At 42.1% G+C, this 18,655-nt stretch overlaps 1 protein-coding gene and 1 non-coding gene across 7 annotated transcripts in view; both read left to right on the top strand.

Annotated features, from left to right (window-relative positions):
• Positions 1–310: 310 nt before the first annotated feature.
• TRNAS-AGA lies at positions 311–392 on the top strand. The gene has a single exon. It is a non-coding gene; the product is annotated as a tRNA-Ser (tRNA).
• A 109-nt stretch (positions 393–501) lies between these two features.
• The window catches only part of HS1BP3 (HCLS1 binding protein 3), a 187,113-nt gene continuing 168,959 nt past the window's right edge, over positions 502–18,655 (top strand). Inside the window, exons 1-2 of one of the 6 annotated variants that reach the window (XM_029595981.1) lie at positions 502–760; positions 3,315–3,480. In XM_029595981.1, the coding sequence (XP_029451841.1) occupies positions 735–760; positions 3,315–3,480 (192 nt within the window). In that variant the 5' untranslated portion in view covers positions 502–734. The other 5 variants (XM_029595982.1, XM_029595984.1, XM_029595986.1 and 2 more) reach the window with 5 other exon arrangements.

Raw genomic sequence — 18,655 nt, 5'->3', positions numbered from 1 at the left:
TGCTTCCCCTAGCAGAGTGAAAAGGTGCATATAAATTTTAACAACTAACTTTGAAAATCTTCTCAAAAAGTGTGAAACAGTGAGGCACCTTGCTTGCAAATCTGTAGGTGTGTCATAATAGCTTTTACCCTTCCTGTACACATTTACCTCTTTCTAAAACTAGCAAATCAAGTCATAAATTAAGTTTCAGTTTCATTTTGTGACGGGAGTAAATATAGCATTGTAAAACATATAATCCTCAATCTAACATTATTCAAGACAGCAAGGTAGATCCAACTTGTTCTCAAATCAAAAATCATTTAACATCGAAGTAGTCGTGGCCGAGTGGTTAAGGCGATGGACTAGAAATCCATTGGGGTCTCCCCGCGCAGGTTCGAATCCTGCCGACTACGGTGGAAAATCTGTTTTTTGTTGCTGCGTATTTTACGATTTTATTCCCTATGTTTTCATGAACCTAACAGCAAACAAGCATCTTTATTTATCGACTTTTTTTTTGTGGTGCCCCCTGCCCTTTCAGCATCTACAATCGGCCACTGCCTTGCCGCCTCTGCTAGTTGCTATTGTGCAACAACGTGGGCTCCCGAGCTGTTTTGCAGCAGCGGTAGCGGCAGCAGCTGGGGCCACCTCGCAGCGGTCTCGTGACCGTCAGCCGAAGCCGCCATAGCCCGGAACAATCGACCGTCAGGGTCGGGAACGGAGGGGAGAAGGCGCGGGTGCGCTCGCTTGCTCCAGCTATGCCTGCCGTCCTGGTCACCACGAGGTCAGTGCACAGCAAATCCAACGCTCCCACGCCGGGGCAGCAACTTGCCTTCCAAACAAACCGCACCCTAATTTCATTCCCTAAACCGGCGGGCAGCTATTCTTATTTTGTTTGAGAAAGGTTGCCAATCACAAATAAATATAAACCAGGAAGCTAAACAGCTCCCGCTGGTTCCATACTCCAAACGCCGCGTGCCTGCATTCCGACGTTCACTTCCCAGCGCTCTAGTAGTGCCCCGGGGCCCGGGACTCCCTTCGTCAGGCAGGGCCGAAGCGATCCCAGCTTTACAAGACCTAGCAAAGGAGCCGGGGCACTCGGAACCCACCGCTGAAGCAAGATCCGGGCTTTGTTCTTTGGGTGAACGGCTCTTCGCTTTGATAAACTGTATCTGATCTCCCGGCAGTCTAAATCACAGAAACGCTAAGCTCTGCCTGATTCTTGTCTGGTGATTTGGCTTATGACTGTGCATTGTATACGCAAAGCTTTGCTTAGCAAATAGTATTGATACACGCTTCTTACTAAAGTCGTATTCTGCAATATATCTGTTCGGGAGTATATATAAATATATCACAACTAAATTCGGGGGTATATATATTTTAACATCCAGTTAGGTAACTGCTTTTGTACATCTAATTAAATTCTTATAGACCTCCTCTTAATTAAAACTATTCCAAAATTCAGATTCTATTTGTTATATTACATTCATTTTGCTAATTACTTTATTTGATTTATCGTCCTAACTTATATGCCACTATAAGTGTTATCGCATTACACGATTTTTCTTTTTTTATCCTCATTTATTTATTTATTTATTGCTTTTTTATTCCGAGGTTCCTTGACACATCACACCGGTTTACAAAAATATGTAAAGCATAGAAATAAAACAAAATACAATGTTGCATCTAAAAATTCAAGAACAATTAATTTGATGTGAATCCTGCGCTTAGGTCCACCTTCTCCTTTAAGATATAGTATTAACATAATACTTAAAGGGTACAGCTAATTCCTGCAAGCTTGGATGAATCAATTTTGTCAGTTTGTTTTTATTTTACTTTTATTGTTATATTTTATTATGTTATTTACTGTAAGCTGCCTTGAACACTTGGATTAGTATGAGTACATTTTTTTTTTATAAATATAATTGTGGATATCCTGAAAACACAGTTGGTTGTGGGGTTCTCAGGACAGGCTTAAGAAGCCCTGACCTGACTTTGCTGAGTGTGTACTATTTAAACCCAGTGTAACTGCACTGTTTCTTTGCTGACCTGATGAAAGAAGCCTAGCTGTTAATAGTAGAGATGTGCATTTGTTTGAACCGACATAGACAATATCAATGACATTGTTTCATTTTATTTTTGAAAAAAAAACCAATAGAAAAAAACCCACAATTTCGTGATCTCTTTTTTTTGTATAGCCTTCTATCGTGTGACAGGGCTGTTGGTGCCATTGGATAGCCCCTGTCACATGATGAGGCAAAGAGCATCTAGTGCCATTTTTCAAAATGGAGCTGCTGGATCCTGGAGATATGGGGTTGCTTCTGGGCCCCCATTAGATCACCAGTGAGAATTTGGTGAGTATGGGGGTGGGGGTCAGGAAGGTAGCTAGGGTGAGTAATAAGGGTACCTGCTCCTGGGTTGGGAGGTTTTTTTTTAATTTTTTAAAAGGGAAGGCCTCATAGTTTTGATTTTTCCAGTGAGTGAAGGTTTTTCTTTTTGCTTTTACTACGTATCCAATTAGTTAGGGACTCATATTTTTGAGTTTATATCCAATAGAGAGCTTCTTTTCACTGAGAAAGGACCAAAGGATCATCGGCATCCACAGGAGGAATGACGCTGGAGTCATCCAAGAGGAAAAGGAGTAAATTAGAGAGGAAGGAGACTTTGTGGACCTTTTCTGCAGTTCACTATCATCTCAAGGATATGATGATAGGAGAGGAGAAGTAGGAGAATTGGATCTTTGTCAGGGAATACAAAATGACTAAAGAGAAGCTATTTATCAGTTGGGAGGGAGGTAACCCCCACCACCTGATTGAACAGGATAATTATTAAATTTGGATAATTGGCATTTAAGGAAAATCCGAAGAAATGAAAATAAAACTAAGGGTCATAGATTTATTATGAAAGAACTTTGGAACTTGTACACCATATTATGAGAATGTGGACAATAAAGATCTTTCATCATTTTCACCATTCATCAGTAAAAGTTATGTTGGAAACCATATCAGTGTGATTATTGTTGCTGTCCACACTTAAGTGATAATCAGTGCTGTATCAAGAACTTTACAGTAGGAGTTGAGTAAATGCAATGTGCAGGGTCTGCAATATTATACTTCCCCTGTTCAATAGATCTTGGTCTCTCAGATGAATTAACAATTTGGGAAGATTTAACCTTCGACATTATGTTTGAGGTGTGGTTTCTGGGATCTTATCCAGGATTATCAGCCCAGAGTTTACATATGTCAGCAGTGAAATGTATAAAGAAATTGGTTAAATAAATCATAGAGTACAAAGCATAAAATACCCATCAATGCATGCAATGTTTATTCTGGTCTTAGGCAAATTCAGAATTCTCACACGGGAATTGATGTATCTGTCCTGGAGTATGAGGAGATTCGTGGAAAGATGATGTCTGGGCATGTAGAGTACCATATTCTGGTCGTGACCTGGTTAGCTGCATTCAAATCGGCAAAGCACAAACCTGAAGATGTGGTTCAGTTTGTGGTGAGTAACTAACTTTCTTTCTTTTTTTTTTTTTTTTCATTTTCCCTTGGGTATGAAATGGGAGAAAATTCTTGATAAAATCAGGCCTAGTATCTTTTTTTTCTATTTACTGATGGATGGCACTGCTGGCATTTCATATTCAGTAGTGTAGAGACCTTTGAACAAGAATGCATTTGTAACTAGAACCCCAAAATGATTAACTAACCAAACTAGCAGATGCAGTTCCTGTGACAGAGCGAACTTATGTACTTGATATTGATGAGGCTGATGGAAAGTAAAGGAAAGAGATTCTTTACGTGTCGTGATACCTTTTATTGGACCAATATAAGTAGGGACTGATTACGGATGCCCTGGACCGCAGGAGGTAGCCCGGCATTGGGACCCCGCCCTACTCTTGCTATGTCATGTATGTAACATCTGTTTACTTTTAAACTTAAATCTGACCTTGTATGGGCTACCTGTAGGCTTAGGCCCCGGGGACTGCCACATCTTCTCTCCTCCCCTTAATCTGTCACTGAATGACAGAATTAAAAAAAAAAAAAAAGTACATGAACTTTTGAGAGCAAGTCATGTTATAAGTTGTGATTCTGTTAAAGAATGGGAAGAGAATGAGTGGAGCAAATTAAGGCAATAAACAGGCAGTTGTATTGCAGGCCACATAGGGTAATACTGACCAAAATGGGTCAGGAGAAGGGTCATGGGACAAAGACCTCTCCAGTAAATCGACTTCTTCCTTTTCTTCCTGCCTTGTGCATCACCATTATAAAGTCTAGGGAAAAACCCTCCTGCCAAGGGACTGTTGGATCCCATGGGCCTGCAGAGGAGACAGACCCTTTCATAGAGGTGATCTTATAACCGAGCTGCCCCCATCACTTCCTCTAGAGCAGTGGTTCCTAACCCGCATGTCTGGATACACTGGTGTGTCACCAAGGGGTGGAAGGTGTGTCACCAAAAATTTGACATAGCAAGCCTATGCTTTCTATAACAGCCATGGGTGCTTGCTGCTTGAGGAGAGTGCAGAGTAAGGAGCTGGTACTTAACATTCTTCATCAGCACTATCTGTTGCTGCTTTCCCCTCACCCCAGGCAATCACTGCCACCACCAATCCAAGCTATAAATGTTACAGAAATGCTGTATCCTACCCCCCCCCCCCCCCGGCTTCTTGGCATTTCAGTTTCTCTCTGTATGCTCGTTTATAATTTATGCTATTTTATTCTGCATTAGATTAGAGTCCGTTGCATTCTGCATGTTTGACAGGAATCCTGCTAACTAGGATGTAGATTCTGTGTAGGAATTTAGAGCAGTCTGGCTTTCTTTGTTTTTCCAATAGTAAGTGCATTGTGTTCTATATTTGCAGTCTTACTTTTTCATAGGTAAGGTTGTTACTGTTCAAGTCCTGGATGTTAGTACTCTTATGGTATGGCTGGTCTGCTGTATAATTTCTAAATGTCTTTTTAGCAGGTTTTCATGTTATTTCATTAATTGGCTGGCAGGAAGGGATTTTGAAATACTATTACTGAGGGGATATCAGAATTTTAATATATTTTTTTGTCTGGTGAGTTAAAAGGAGAAACTTCCTAACTCTGCTCTGTATAAACTCCAGAAGAGATCAGAACTTTCTGAGGTTGACTGTGAAATGCATGAGAGCTTGTATTGAAAAATTGTATGCTGCATATGCATATCAGTCCCAGATTTCTCACTGATGCGGTAAGCAAGGATTAACATTTTTGTGAAAAAAATAACATTTAATAATTTAGAAGCAGCTATTGAAATTTAAAAAATGTTATCTTTCTCCTGCATCATTTTCAACAAAATATCTAGGATTTTTTTTTTTTTTAGTATAGCTGTCAAATGTAGTGTGCAATGTGTCATGCATGTGAGCATCATCTGTCAGGTGTGTCATGACGGAAAAAAGGTTGAGAACCACTGCTCTAGAGGGCGTAGGTTCAATTTACCTGCCACTGGCTGGGCGTCTCTCAGCAAACTGTGGCTGGCCAGGTTCAATCTTTCCTAACAGACTAGGGGGAAAGGCTAGCTTCCTCCTGGGATCCCTTCCCCTGATACACTGGGCAAAAAGATCCAGCCTTGCTTGGGACCTGTTAGGCCCAAAAACAGGCCCTGTGCATGACCATAGGGCTTAAAAAATGTTGGCATGGTAAGCAGAGAGAAAGCAAAAAGAAAGCAGCTGTCTTTTGCAGTGCTAGGGTAGTACCCTGCAGCAGTGCTACCGCAGCTGCTGCTCTTCTCCTGCAGGATGTGGTGTAGCTTTCTCCCCTTCGCAGTGGAGATGCTCTTCCCTCTAACTTCCTGGCACGGCTGACAAATCTGTCTTTTTCCCTCCCCTTTGCTGGCCCAGCTGTTATTCACCACCTCCAGGGCTCACGCTGCGGATTGGACTTGCAAGATTGGCTTCTTCCTGCTTGATGCTTCCCCCATTGCTATGTCTGGTTTTTTGTTTTTTTTTGCCTTCCAGCCAAACACCAGGGAGAGGAAGGGGGCAGAGGAGAGGAAGAAAGAGAGTGAGAGAGCAGCCTTGTTGGCCCTTTTCTCCCTTTTTTTGTTTCTGTTTTTTTATAGGCTCTTTTCTCTGGCACATTTTTTAACAATCTGGAACCTTCTCCTGGGGACTCCTCAGACCCCTGAGGGTACAGGGATAATCTCTCAGGGACTCAACCAGGTACAATGTCTGGGACAGTGCTCCCACTGGGAGAAGCAGCCTCCAGAGGCTGTTGCCCCAGGAGCAGCAAGGACTTGACCAAACCAGGGCCAAACTTAGGCTCTTGGAGCTGACATTTGAGTCTGCAGTTGCCGGAGATAGAGACTACTGGCAATGGTCTCAGACCACACATCTCTTATAGCCTAAAGTGATGTCATAAAAGAGGTGTGACCTCTCTATTTGTCATCTGTGGAGGGGGAAATCCCGAATGTGATGACTGGTCTAGCAGGACTCAAGGAATGAAAATTATCAAGAGAGAATAATTTAACTGTATCTTATCAGTAAAGCAAATAGCCTGGCATGCAAAACAAAAAAAATCATTTTTTGGTTTGGCAAGTAATATTTTCAGTTGCCTAATTTAAAAAAGGCAATTTGTGAAAAACAATTTATCATATACCTACTTCAAAAAAGCTAATTTTACCAGTCATTGCTTTTCTGTTTTCCTGCCTTAAGGATGCTGAAACAGAGGACTGCTTATTTCCCTTCTGAAAGGGGTGGTTGTTTTTTTCACCTTGCTTATATGATTCCATCCCTTGAAGTATATTTTTTTTTTTTTGGTCTTGCCAGCTCAGAAGTTATTGTAATTTTTTTTTTTTTTTTTTTTTTTGCTGATAGTTATTTTCATGTTTTCAAAATGTAGAAATATTTCATTCTCTTTTTGAAGGATAAGAGCCTTGGGATACACTTATCTTGTAATCATTTATTCTGGCATGATGGGAAATAAAATGAATGAAGAAAGTGATGTGATTGTTAAGTTATGTCTACTTGGATCCATAGAAATAAAGATAGACAAGGTGTAGGTGAGATCTATTTTTACTGAGCTGTCGCCTATAACTTAATCATTTATTCTGTCTTTACTGCAACATTCTGTTCTTGGGGCTCCCCGATACCTACTTAGGGGTACTCCAGCTTATACAGAATCTTTGCAGCCCAGCTCATTTCAGACACTAGAATGTGTGACCTTATTTCTCCAACCCTAGCTAGCCTTCACTGGCTTCCAATAGCCTGGTGGGTGAAGTTTAAAGTCCTCCTTTTGATGCTTAAAGCTCTCCACACTCTGGCTCCTTCAGCCAATTGTGTCTTCTTCTTTAAGCAGACTCCACCTCATCTGCTGCCTCCGCTCCTCATCACAGCATTTGCATTGCTCTCCCTTGCCCGATTTAGCAACCTCTCGCATGCAGATCTTTTGTATCGCAGGCCCTGCTCTCTGGAACAGCCTTCCAGTAGCTATTAGAGCAGAAAGTGATCCTTTTCAGTTTAGGAAGAAATTAGATGTATCTCTTTTCTCTAGCCTTCCCAGACTGAGCATTTTTCGATATTGTTAAGCTGTTGTTATTTTCCCCTAGAGATATGTAGTAATGTTGCTTTCTAGTTGCCTTGGCATGTTTGTTTTGTGTTGCGTAAGGTTTTGTTATGCTTTTCTGTGTATGTTGACTGTAGTCCGCTGAGATCGGTGGATCAACGGAATAGAAATTGTGGAAATAAATAAATAACTTGTTGACAGTTATTTCTAAATGATATTTATAAAAATGCCCACATGCGCAATGTGGATTTTAAAAGGTCACAAATTACACGTGTATGTACCTGTGCCGTGTGAGGAAGAAGGGGGGTGGGGAATGGGCATTCCAGGGTAGAGCCAACACAATCATGTGGAACTCTGTATTTTAAAACTGAAAATTGCAGCATGCATGTCAAAGCCGTGGGCCCTTGTGATGGAGTGAGGTTGATGCCACCTACTGGGAATGCCCAGTAGGTCCTCATTGCCAGTGGATGAGAGAAGATGCAGAAGCTTGACTTGACCAGCTCCTTTCCCCGCAGGTTGAACCTTTGGGTTCCGGGGACCGGCAGGTCTTAGGTGAATGTCTCTGGTGAAGGCGAAGAGAGGTTCTGTAGTCACGGGCAGCAGGCAAGGAAGATCAGGTTACAGGCTATGGTTGAGGCAGGTGGCAGACAAGGAAGGTCAGGTCCTAGGCTATGGTCAATACCATGGGTCAGTCAAAGGGGGGCACAGCAAGGCTTGAGCTGCGGATGGCAGGGTACGATTGGAGACGAGGAGGCAAGGGAAGGCCGGACGAGGCAGAAAGCGAAGAGGTAAGGCATTGAAGCAGTAACTCACACTACCTGGATGGTAGTCGACCCGCTGCTGAGGCAGAGAGAGCCCTTTATAGGGCTAGGTGTGCAATGTAATCTGAGGGCATCACGGGTCTTTTCCTGCCATGGCCCCTTTAAATGTGTCTGAGTTCGGTGGGTGCATCAGATGGCTGTAGGAATGGTGGTGGACAGCTGCATTCAGGGGGACCGGTGTTGGGGTGAGTAAGCTGGCTCGTGGCCTATCCTGCATGCCCGAGAATATAACAACGCATATGCAAGATATCCGCATAAATTTACTGCTGCTCCTGATGAGGAGCAAGAGTGCAGATCTTGAGTTTTACAGCTCATAGAACAAGGTGAGAAGTCACGCATGATGAAGAATCAGAGGGTTCTGAAATACCTCTCTATTAACTGGACAAACTGGTGGACTAATTGGAAAGTGCCTCACTTGAGCATGTTTTAAAATCTGCTTATATAAGCGCGTAAAAGCCGACAAAGTCCTATGGAAGACCATGTGTGCTAGCTGTGCTCAAGTAACTGTTTAAAATTAGGAGCATACTTATGCACGGTTGATGTATTTTAAAACATATGCCCGCACGATTTAAAATTCCAGTGCTGATATTTGCGTGTATGGGCGCATGCGTAGTCTTTTTTTTTTTTTTTTAATTACTGTCTTGTCTTAGAGGTGAATTATAGAAGTCTGGGGTGTGCCAAAATTGGGAGGTATGCTCACGTGCCCACCGAATATTAAAAGCTGCCCAGATGCATGCCCACAAATATTTGTGCGCCTGGGCGCATGTCCTGATCCCCTGTCACCTGAGTTTACTTCTGCTAGGGATGAGGTGTAAGTTATAAAATAAAAAAAGAGCCATTTCTCAGGTGTTTAAGGGGTCTGGGGTAACTGGGAGGAGTGCGGACTATCAAATATCAAATCAGGCGCGATTTGGAGGACCTAGCTGTTAACTGGGCGAACTGATGGACAAATTGGTGAAACTGGCGTGGACGTGTGCCCCTTTTAAAATTCTCCAACTTACGTGGTAGAAGCTGGATTTATGAGCATAGGCAGGCACCCACGTGCGTGAGGTCAGGCTATTTTATAGCATGCGTGCATATAGACGTGCAAGTTATATAATGGCTGCGAATCTGGGCGCACATGAGCCAATGCGCGCCCGGGCTCCGGTATGAAAGTTACCATCTTACTGTTTAAAGGCAAGACCCGATCACCCAATACCAATCGTGAAGAGGATTTTATTAAAGAGAGGCTTAATTACCCAGGCAGCCTCAGTCTTGTTCATAATAAATTCAAGACTATTTTGGACCTGCCATAAATGAACAGAGTTGAAACATTTTGTAACTCATCCAGATGATGACTGATCCTCAGCTAAGAACGGCAAAAGAAATCTTAGCATAGTTATGATATTCAAGATCTCAAAAACTTAACTTCAGCGATGGAGAAAAATGTTAAATGCAGTTGGAGAAAGGGCCAACCGACATCTGCAAAGCACATTGGGATCCAAATAACATATTTAAAAAAAAACAAACAAAAAAAAAACCCGATAGGGCTTACATCAGGGCTGGAAATTTCCCAGACACCTGCATGCCTAAACTTCTAATATTGTCACCCAGATCCCAAAAGTGGTGGGGTGCCTGAATTCCCTACTGATGCATCTCCATCCCACTTTTGGCCAGTAAGGAGGAGACATGTCTTTGCCTGGAAGAGTTTGGCAGTGCAGAGGGGACAATGAGAAGCTCGGTCACTGCTTCTCCTTCCCCTGCCACAGGCTTCCTTCCTTTCTAAACAAGAAGCCCATGGGGCCCAGGAGCGCCCAGTCTTGCACTGGCCCATTGTTGCTGACTCTGGATTTCTTTATTGAGGAGGACATAAGTGAAAGAAGGTACACATGGAGGTCGTAAGTGGGAAAGAAGTGTAGCATGGGAGAGAGAGAGAGGAGAGGTGGAGGGGGGAGAGGTGAAAGGTGGGTGAAGTGGAATGTTGGGGTTTGTCTCTGCCAGGTTTAGAGTTGGTGAACTGTGGTCCATAAGTACCATATGTGGGCTGGTTTTTCAGGATTTCCATCATGAATGTTTGAGTTTTTTATTTGCATTATTATTATTATTATTTAAGTCTTTTATATACCGACCATCGTTGTGAACAATCGGTTTACATTAAAACAGAATGTAGCAACAGGCTTTACAAGAAACGGTGAACTATTAGATACATTTATAACAGCAATGTGGAAACAGTTATTACAATCAACGAGGGGCTTAAAGGGTGAAAAGATAAGAGGGTAGGTGCTAGGAAGTAATCAAGGAGGAGGATTGGGGGGGGGGTTAGAAAATAATTTACAAAGGAGGAGGCGTAAGTACTTTGAGGGGGAGAAGGATATGTACAACGAGGAGACTGGAGTTAGATTGGGGGTTACAGGAAGTATACAACTAGGCGTAAGAACATTGAAGGTCGAGGGATATATACACAGAGGAGAGTGGGGTTAGGATGGGGGTTTTGATTCAAAATTCAGGCAGTCCTGAAAAACCAAACTTCTTTGCAGCATAATTAGTGAGGTTTGGGTGGACCTTTGGATACTGTAGCAGCTGACCATGTCCATGGGGGGGGGGGGAGTCCCGTGAGGGGCCACAGGTCAGGCTCAGCTTAGGACACACAAACCCAGAGATTGATCTTTTATTAGACAATGTGATGAAGCCACCAGAGGTGGCAGTAGTGAGCAGCAGAAGTAGCCCAGCTGGGCTAGTGTCCCTCAGGCGCTGGAACAGCGACTCCTCCGGTAGCAGTGCTGTAGTGGAAAGAACTGAGAATGAGTACAGTGGAATATGCACAAAGCCCCAGTATGGAGAACCCCAGAATAGGGAGAGCAGGCCCTCAAGGAGCGAGTACCTGATCCCTGAGAGCTGAGAGGCTTGAAGGTAATGTACTCACACAGCGGTTCCACATAGGAGATGGCACTAGGGCTGGAACGGAGGCAGGCCCTCGAGGAGCGAGTACCTGGCTCCAGGGAGACAGCTCTGAGGTGAAGATGGTAGTACTCACTGGTGTTGAAGATAGCGAATCCTTCCAGGCAGAAGAGAAGGTAGGAGCAGGCAGCAAGTCAGGGAACATGGGCCCTCGAGGAGCGAGTACTGGTTTCCTGATAGCGACCTGAAAAGCAAGTGAGGCCCCCGAGGAGCGGGTACCCCGTTAGCGTTAAGAGTCCAATGGTAATTGGAGAGGCAGAGTAGCAGGGTACGGAGAGCGAATCCCATCCGTAAGATATCCCCTTGCTAACTCAAAGGCTAGCAAACAATGTAGGCTTTAAATATCCGGGCAGCGTGACGTCATCACAGGGGGACACCCCTGAGGTTTGCGCCAAGTAGGAAATAAGAGTGAGGGCTATGCGGTACGCGCGCCCTAAGGTACCAGCGGAGCATGGCGGGAGGCAGCGCCCAAGCCGGTCCGGGGACGCCGGAGAGGACGGCAGGCAGACGCCGCGGCAGCAAGAGGAGGTGCAAAGAAAGAAAGGTAGGCGGAGTGAAGCCATCGGGAATGGACGGTTGCAACAATTCCAGGACTAGAACTTGTCATCTCTGCCAGGTCTGGCTGTTGTGGGGACTGTTAACAAATAAAATTGCTGTAATGGTCGGTACTGGGTGGTAAACAAAGTTTTGTGGTCTTTTAGTGACATCATGCTGTGTTTAACACTGAGTTTTTTTTTTTTAGAAGAGCTGCTAGCCAGACCTATGTGTAGGTACTGTGTCAACAAGTATATTTACTACGGTGATTTCTTTTCTACTGTCCCGGAGCAGTAGATAGGGAGTTCAGTGGTTGCATGGTCCTCTGACTGACTTGTATCCAGTTACATGAATCTTCCACCATATGTGAACTCGCATTATCATCACTCTGGTATATTCCTTGTGATATCTTTGGACCGTGTTTAAATTGTTACACCATTTAGGATCCAGCATTATTTAGAATCTAGGAAAGCTCATTGTTTTATTTTAAAGATGTCCCTGAAGCAGGCATCTCATTTTGGGATTCCAGTTTCATTTTTGAACCTGGTTTTTTTTTTATTTTGTTCGTTTTTATAAATCTAATATGCAAAGCTGTTTAGCAGGATATGTAGCAGCTTATCCGGCTAACTGGTGGAAATTGAATACCTGGCTATGTTCAGTAGTCACCACAGCTGGATAAGTCTGGCAGGCAGTGGGCATAACGGGGTGTTGCTTACTTATCCAGCTAACATATAATTGGACTTATCTGGTTAAGTTAACCAGATAAGTTAGACCTGAATAACGTATCCGTCTAAGTAGTGCTGAATATGGGGATATTCAGCAGCATAGCTGTGCTGCTGAATATCTCATGTAACTTGGCCGGAAAAAAACCTTACCGTACATAGCCGTTTCCTGTTGATCTTCGATCATTTTTTGTTCATTGCACTTTTTGATGTATTCACTGTATTATTAAATTATTTGAGTATTTTATATCCTACAGTGCATTCAGAAAGCATTCAGATCCCATCACTTTTTCCACATTTTGTTACGTTACAGCCTTATTCTATAAATGGATATGTATTTTTTTCCCTCCTCAGTCTGCACACAATACCCCAAAATGTCAGAGAAATCAGGTATGTAAAAATGTGTGCTAATTTGTAAAATCAGAACTGAAATATTACCCTTTGCTATGACTCTCTCAAAGTTGAGCGCTGGTGCATCCTGTTTCCATTGATCATTCTTGACAAGTTTCTCCAACTTGATTGGAGTCCACATATGGTAAATTCAATTGAGTGGACATGATTTGAAAAGGCTCGCACTTGTCTAAATAAGGTCTCACAGTTGACAGTGCATGTCAGAGCAAAATCAAAGCCATGAAGACGAAGGAATTATCTATAGACTTCTGGGACAGGATTGTGTCAAGGCACAGATGTTGGGAAGAGTACAAAAAAATTGTTGCAACGCTGAAGGTTTCGAAGAGCATAGCGGCCTAAGTCATTCTTAAATGGAAGAAGTTCGGAATCACCAGGACTTTTCCTAGAGCTGGCTGACCACCCAGACTGAGCAATAAGGGGAGAAGGGACTTTGTCAGGGAGATGACCAAGAACCTGATAATCATTCTGACAGACCTCCAGAGTTTTACTGTGGAGAAGGAAGAAACTTCCAGAAGGACAACCATCTGTGCAGCATTCCACCAGTAAGGCCTTTATGGTAGAGTGGCCAGTCGGAAGCCATGGCCACTCTACCAGCACATGACAGCCCACTTGGAGTTTGCCAAAAGGCATTTAAAGGACTCTCAGAGCATGAGAAACTAGATTCTCTGGTCTGATGAAACCAAGGTTGAACTCTTTGGCCTGAATGCCAAGCGTCATGTTTGGAAGAAACCAGGCACCGCACATCACCTAGAAAATACTATCCCTGTGATGAAGCATATTGGTAGTAGCATCATGCTGTGAGGATGTATTTCAGCTGCAGAAACTGGAGACTAGTCAGGATTGAGGGAAAGATGAATAGAGCAAAGTACAGAGAGATCCTTGATGAAAACCTGCTCTGAACCTCAAACTGGGGACCTTCCTACTGGACAACAACCCTAAGCACACAGATGATAAAGCGCAGGAGTGACTTCGGAAGAAATCTGTGAATGTCCTTGAGTGGCTCAACCAGAGCCCAGACTTGAACCCAATTGAACATCTCTGGAGAGACCTGAAAATAGCTATACATCGCTTCCCTTCCAACCTGACAGAGCTTGAGAGGATCTGCAGAGAAGAATGGGAGAAAATACCCAAATTCAGGTGTGCCAAGGTGTTGTACCCAAGAAGACTTGAGGCTGTAATCGTTGCAAAAGGTGCCTCAACAAAGTACAGAGTAAAGGTCTGAATACTTATGTAAATTATGTAATATTTCAGTTTTGTTTTTTAATTAATTTGCACAAATTTCTACAAACCTGATTTTGCTTTGTCATTATGGGGTATTGTATGTACACTAAGGAGGGGAAAAATGCATATTATCCATTTTAGAATAAGGCTGAAACGTAACAAGATGTGGAAAAAGTGAAGGGGTCTGAATACTTTCTGAATGCACTATATGTTATGTTCTCAGGTATCTCAATTTTATGTTTTGATTCCCATCACTTTCCCTGTTTTGGTTTACTAACAAAGCCTACAGCAAACAATCACACAAATTACTTTATAATTAATAATACAAAATTGCAGCTTAATTGATTAAACCCTCATGATATCAGCCACAATCAGTGCAAAATAATCTGCAGTCTCGTGCCTGCAGTGACCTTTAAACAGTTTCTGGAAAGAGCACTATAAACTCAATCATATACCATTCGTGTATTCGAATAAATGTAATATTTCAAAAAGGAGCGGAAGGATGTTGAAAAAAACAAACACCCAATGCAGATGTCATTTTGGTATAATATACGCGCGTCAGGAGTGTTTCAAGTTTTCAACCTTTCTCACTTGGACCAGAAAACCACCATTAATTATACTGGGTGATCAGCACCAAAGGAACTATCCTGAAAAATGGCAAAGATTGCATTTCATCTTAATTTGTCCTTTTAGGTACAAACATTCCACAAGTGGAACATTTTTTTCATGTACTTTTAATTACTTGCAAATTTTTTTATACCATATTTATACCATATTTGAGTCTAATTAACTTAAGATATGTAAAAAGGGGCATCAGGAAATAATTCATTCAATGAGCAGGATCTAAAAGGTTTCCACCTTTTAAAAATTTGATTGCTATCGGGGTTCAATACATTTTTGTGATGGCAAAGAATGTGTATGGGAAGGCACATTTTAAACATGTTTGCTTGTAACATGTGGGTGGCTCCTGAAATCTGAATTGCTGCTTTAGGAACCATTTGTTTTTCTGTGTTACATGAAATTTCAGATCGCATTAAAATGAAAGGCAATCATCGTTGCAGTCAAATGAAATACTGAGCCTTTGCTTGTGCACAATAGGAAGCCACAGATGTAGCAACATCAGTGATGTCTAGGCTTACTTTAATGGTGTAAGCTATTGCATTACCTCTCCTCTTTAGATAGGAAGATGGGTATTGAATGGGGAAGAGCGGGATATTAGCTTTTCAGAGGTTGCAATTGAACAGATGCAAATTTCCACTTGAGCAATCATGGTAGAAATAGCAATTAATTAAAAAATTTGATTTTTGTCTTTCAAACATGCCTGTCTTCTATTTGCTTCAGGTTTCCTGACACCGTTGTGTTAGATTTTGTCTAAGATTCCATAATGCATGGTGTTTGGGCTTCAATAGGGAATTTGACAGGCTTTGTTCTTTGACATGCTTTAATGGCTTTGCTGAGATGGTAATGGGAACAGTAGTGGGTTTCCTTGAGCATGGCATGCAGATGGGTGATAGGCAGATCAATAGGTAGACAATGAGTCTCAGCTGTTAAATATCGTGTTTTGTAGAATTTTACAGATAGGGTCATTTTACGTTAGCACACTTTTGACATAGAGTGTATAGGGTATGGATTACCATATGTTAAATGTGACAGAGGCAAGCTGGTGCTTTGTGTCCATCATGTGGATTGTTGAAACAATGAGACAGATGTCAGAAGGCTTTCTGAAGTCACTCAGTGGCTTAATCAGCCGTTATGATGCTGGCAAGGATCTGACAAACTAAAAGTGCTTCAGATTTCTTTGATATTTTGCCTCTCTTATATGTATCTATAACAGTGAAGAGAATAATTGGTTTTAGTCAAACTATTTTGTCAGTTTTTCTTGGGAAGACTATGATAGGCCTTTCCAAATTTCTTCCCAGAATACTATGCGTATTCTAAAAGTGTTCTCCCTCCAAATGTTTGGTAGATGAATGGATACCATTTTCATCTACCAACTTAATCTTAAGGTGGATTGTGGCTGTGACAGTATCAGGGTTGGGGGGTAGAGAAAAGGGAAAATCTGTTTGTTTGTAAGATAATTGATTTTGTAAGATGTTCCCTAATGTTTAATGTTGAAAGAAAGATACACGTGAAAACATTTTCTATACCAATATGAAAAATAAATGCCTAGAATGTGTCAAATTAATATGCTGTTAATGTATGCATCACTGGGCAGCATTATTTCTGGAAACAGAGTTCTCTTGCTGTCATTTATATTCCGATGATCTTAACATTGTCACCCTTAGTGGCTTACAGTACAAACACATAGACAATATTTACACAACAAAATGTAGCATTTCAACAAATGTACAGTTATAATTTTAGCTCCTAGTCCAATGAATGACTTTGCTCATTTCCCAGTTGACGTGACATTAGAGATACTATGTTCAGTTTTGGGATCCATATCAAGGAGCTGGGGAGTTTGGAGAAAGTTTTAAGGAGAACATCAGAAATCATATGCGGTCTAGACAATGAGGAAAGATTAAAGGAGTTGCGTTTATTTAGCATAGAGAAGAACAGACTGGGGGAATGTCTTGATGCATATAGGGAAAAATAACCCATGCTATAATTACACAATGTTGGGTTCCATATTAGGTGCTACAACCCAAGAAAGAGATCTAGGTGTCATAGTGGATAACACTTTGAAATCGTCAGTGCAGTGTGCTGCGGCAGTCAAAAAAGCAAACAGAATGTTGGGAATTATTAGAAAAGGAATGGTGAATAAAACGGAAAATGTCATAATGCCTCTGTATCACTCCATGGTGAGACCGCACCTTGAATACTGTGTACAATTCTGGTCGCCGCATCTCAAAAAAGATATAATTGCGATGGAGAAGGTACAGAGAAGGGCTACCAAAATGATCAGGGGAATGGAACAACTCCCCTATGAGGAAAGACTAAAGAGGTTAGGACTTTTCAGCTTGGAGAAGAGACGACTGAGGGGGGGATATGATAGAGGTGTTTAAAATCATGAGCGGTCTAGAACGGGTAGATGTGAATCGGTTATTTACTCTTTCGGATAGTAGAAAGACTAGGGGGCACTCCATGAAGTTAGCATGGGGCACATTTAAAACTAATCGGAGAAAGTTCTTTTTTACTCAACGCACAATTAAACTCTGGAATTTGTTGCCAGAGAATGTGGTTAGTGCAGTTAGTATAGTTGTGTTTAAAAAAGGATTGGATAAGTTCTTGGAGGAGAAGTCCATTACGTGCTATTAAGTTCACTTAGAGAATAGCCACTGCCATTAGTAATGGATACATGAAATAGACTTAGTTTTTGGGTACTTGCCAGGTTCTTATGGCCTGGATTGGCCACTATTGGAAACAGGATGCTGGGCTTGATGGACCCTTGGTCTGACCCAGTATGGCATTTTCTTATGTTATGTTGATGGCAGTTTTGAAATGCATAAAGGTGGATTATAAAGGCTCTTTGAGCTTCTAGCCTTCAAGGTGGAACAAAAAGCAAGGTTTGGGGAAGCCGGGAAAAGTATTGTTATAAGATCAGAGGTTTTTAAGAGAATAATCATCATCAGCGCACATAAGAGGAGGGATAAATGTAAAGCACTTGTAAAAAGTGGAAGTGGATTTGATGGCTCCAGGCAGAACAGAAAAATCGGCAGCTATCAAGACAAGTGAGCAGTAGCAGCAGATTTGCTAACTATGTCATGGCTTTTCAATGTAATGTGTATATTTTTGCTCACCCTAGTGTGGCACCCCTCTGGGTTAGCCACTAGATGTCCCTAGCATCCCATTAGTCAGTTAGAATGTATACCACAGTTCAGCTACTCCTCCACAGGCTGCCTGAGTGGGTGGGTCTTTTGTATACGCAGGGACTAAGACAGAAAAAGGTGTGACATTTGAGTTCAGCTTTTGAGTGAGGAGCTCCCGCTGTGATCTTTGAGAGTGAGGCCTATTCTTCTCACTACTCTATATTTTGTTTACAGGCTGTTCCTCCTAGGTACAGTTCAGGTTGGTCTCAACTTAGAAGAAGAGCTTTTGTTGAGGCTTTTGATAATTTTAAGAGAAGATCGTTGATTGAAAGCCTGGTCATTTAATTGAAGGCAGTTCCTCTGATCCAGAAGTCAGGAAACTGAAGGTGGCATGATAGAACCCTGTCTAGGGGAGAGACAGATCTGCAGGACAGTGACTCCACTGAAGAGAAGATTTTTGGCTGTGAGAGATTTAAACTATTTTTTATTTGGCATGAGGTTTTTTGTCATAAGAGCATAAGCTATGCCATACTGGGTCAGACCAAGGGTCCATCAAACCCAGCATCCTGTTTCCAACAGTGGCCAATCCAAGTCACAGGTACCTGGCAAGTACCCAAACATTAAATACATCTCAAGCTACTATTCCTTACTGATTAATAGCAGTTTATGAATTTTTCCTCTAGGAACTTATCTGAACCTTTTTTATATCCAGATTCACTGACTGCCGTAACCATGTCCTCTGGCAATGGATTCAGAGTTTA

Source organism: Rhinatrema bivittatum, chromosome 3, assembly GCF_901001135.1.
Source record: "Rhinatrema bivittatum chromosome 3, aRhiBiv1.1, whole genome shotgun sequence".
NCBI lineage: Eukaryota > Metazoa > Chordata > Amphibia > Gymnophiona > Rhinatrematidae > Rhinatrema > Rhinatrema bivittatum.
This window is presented reverse-complemented; position numbering and strand designations above follow the sequence as displayed.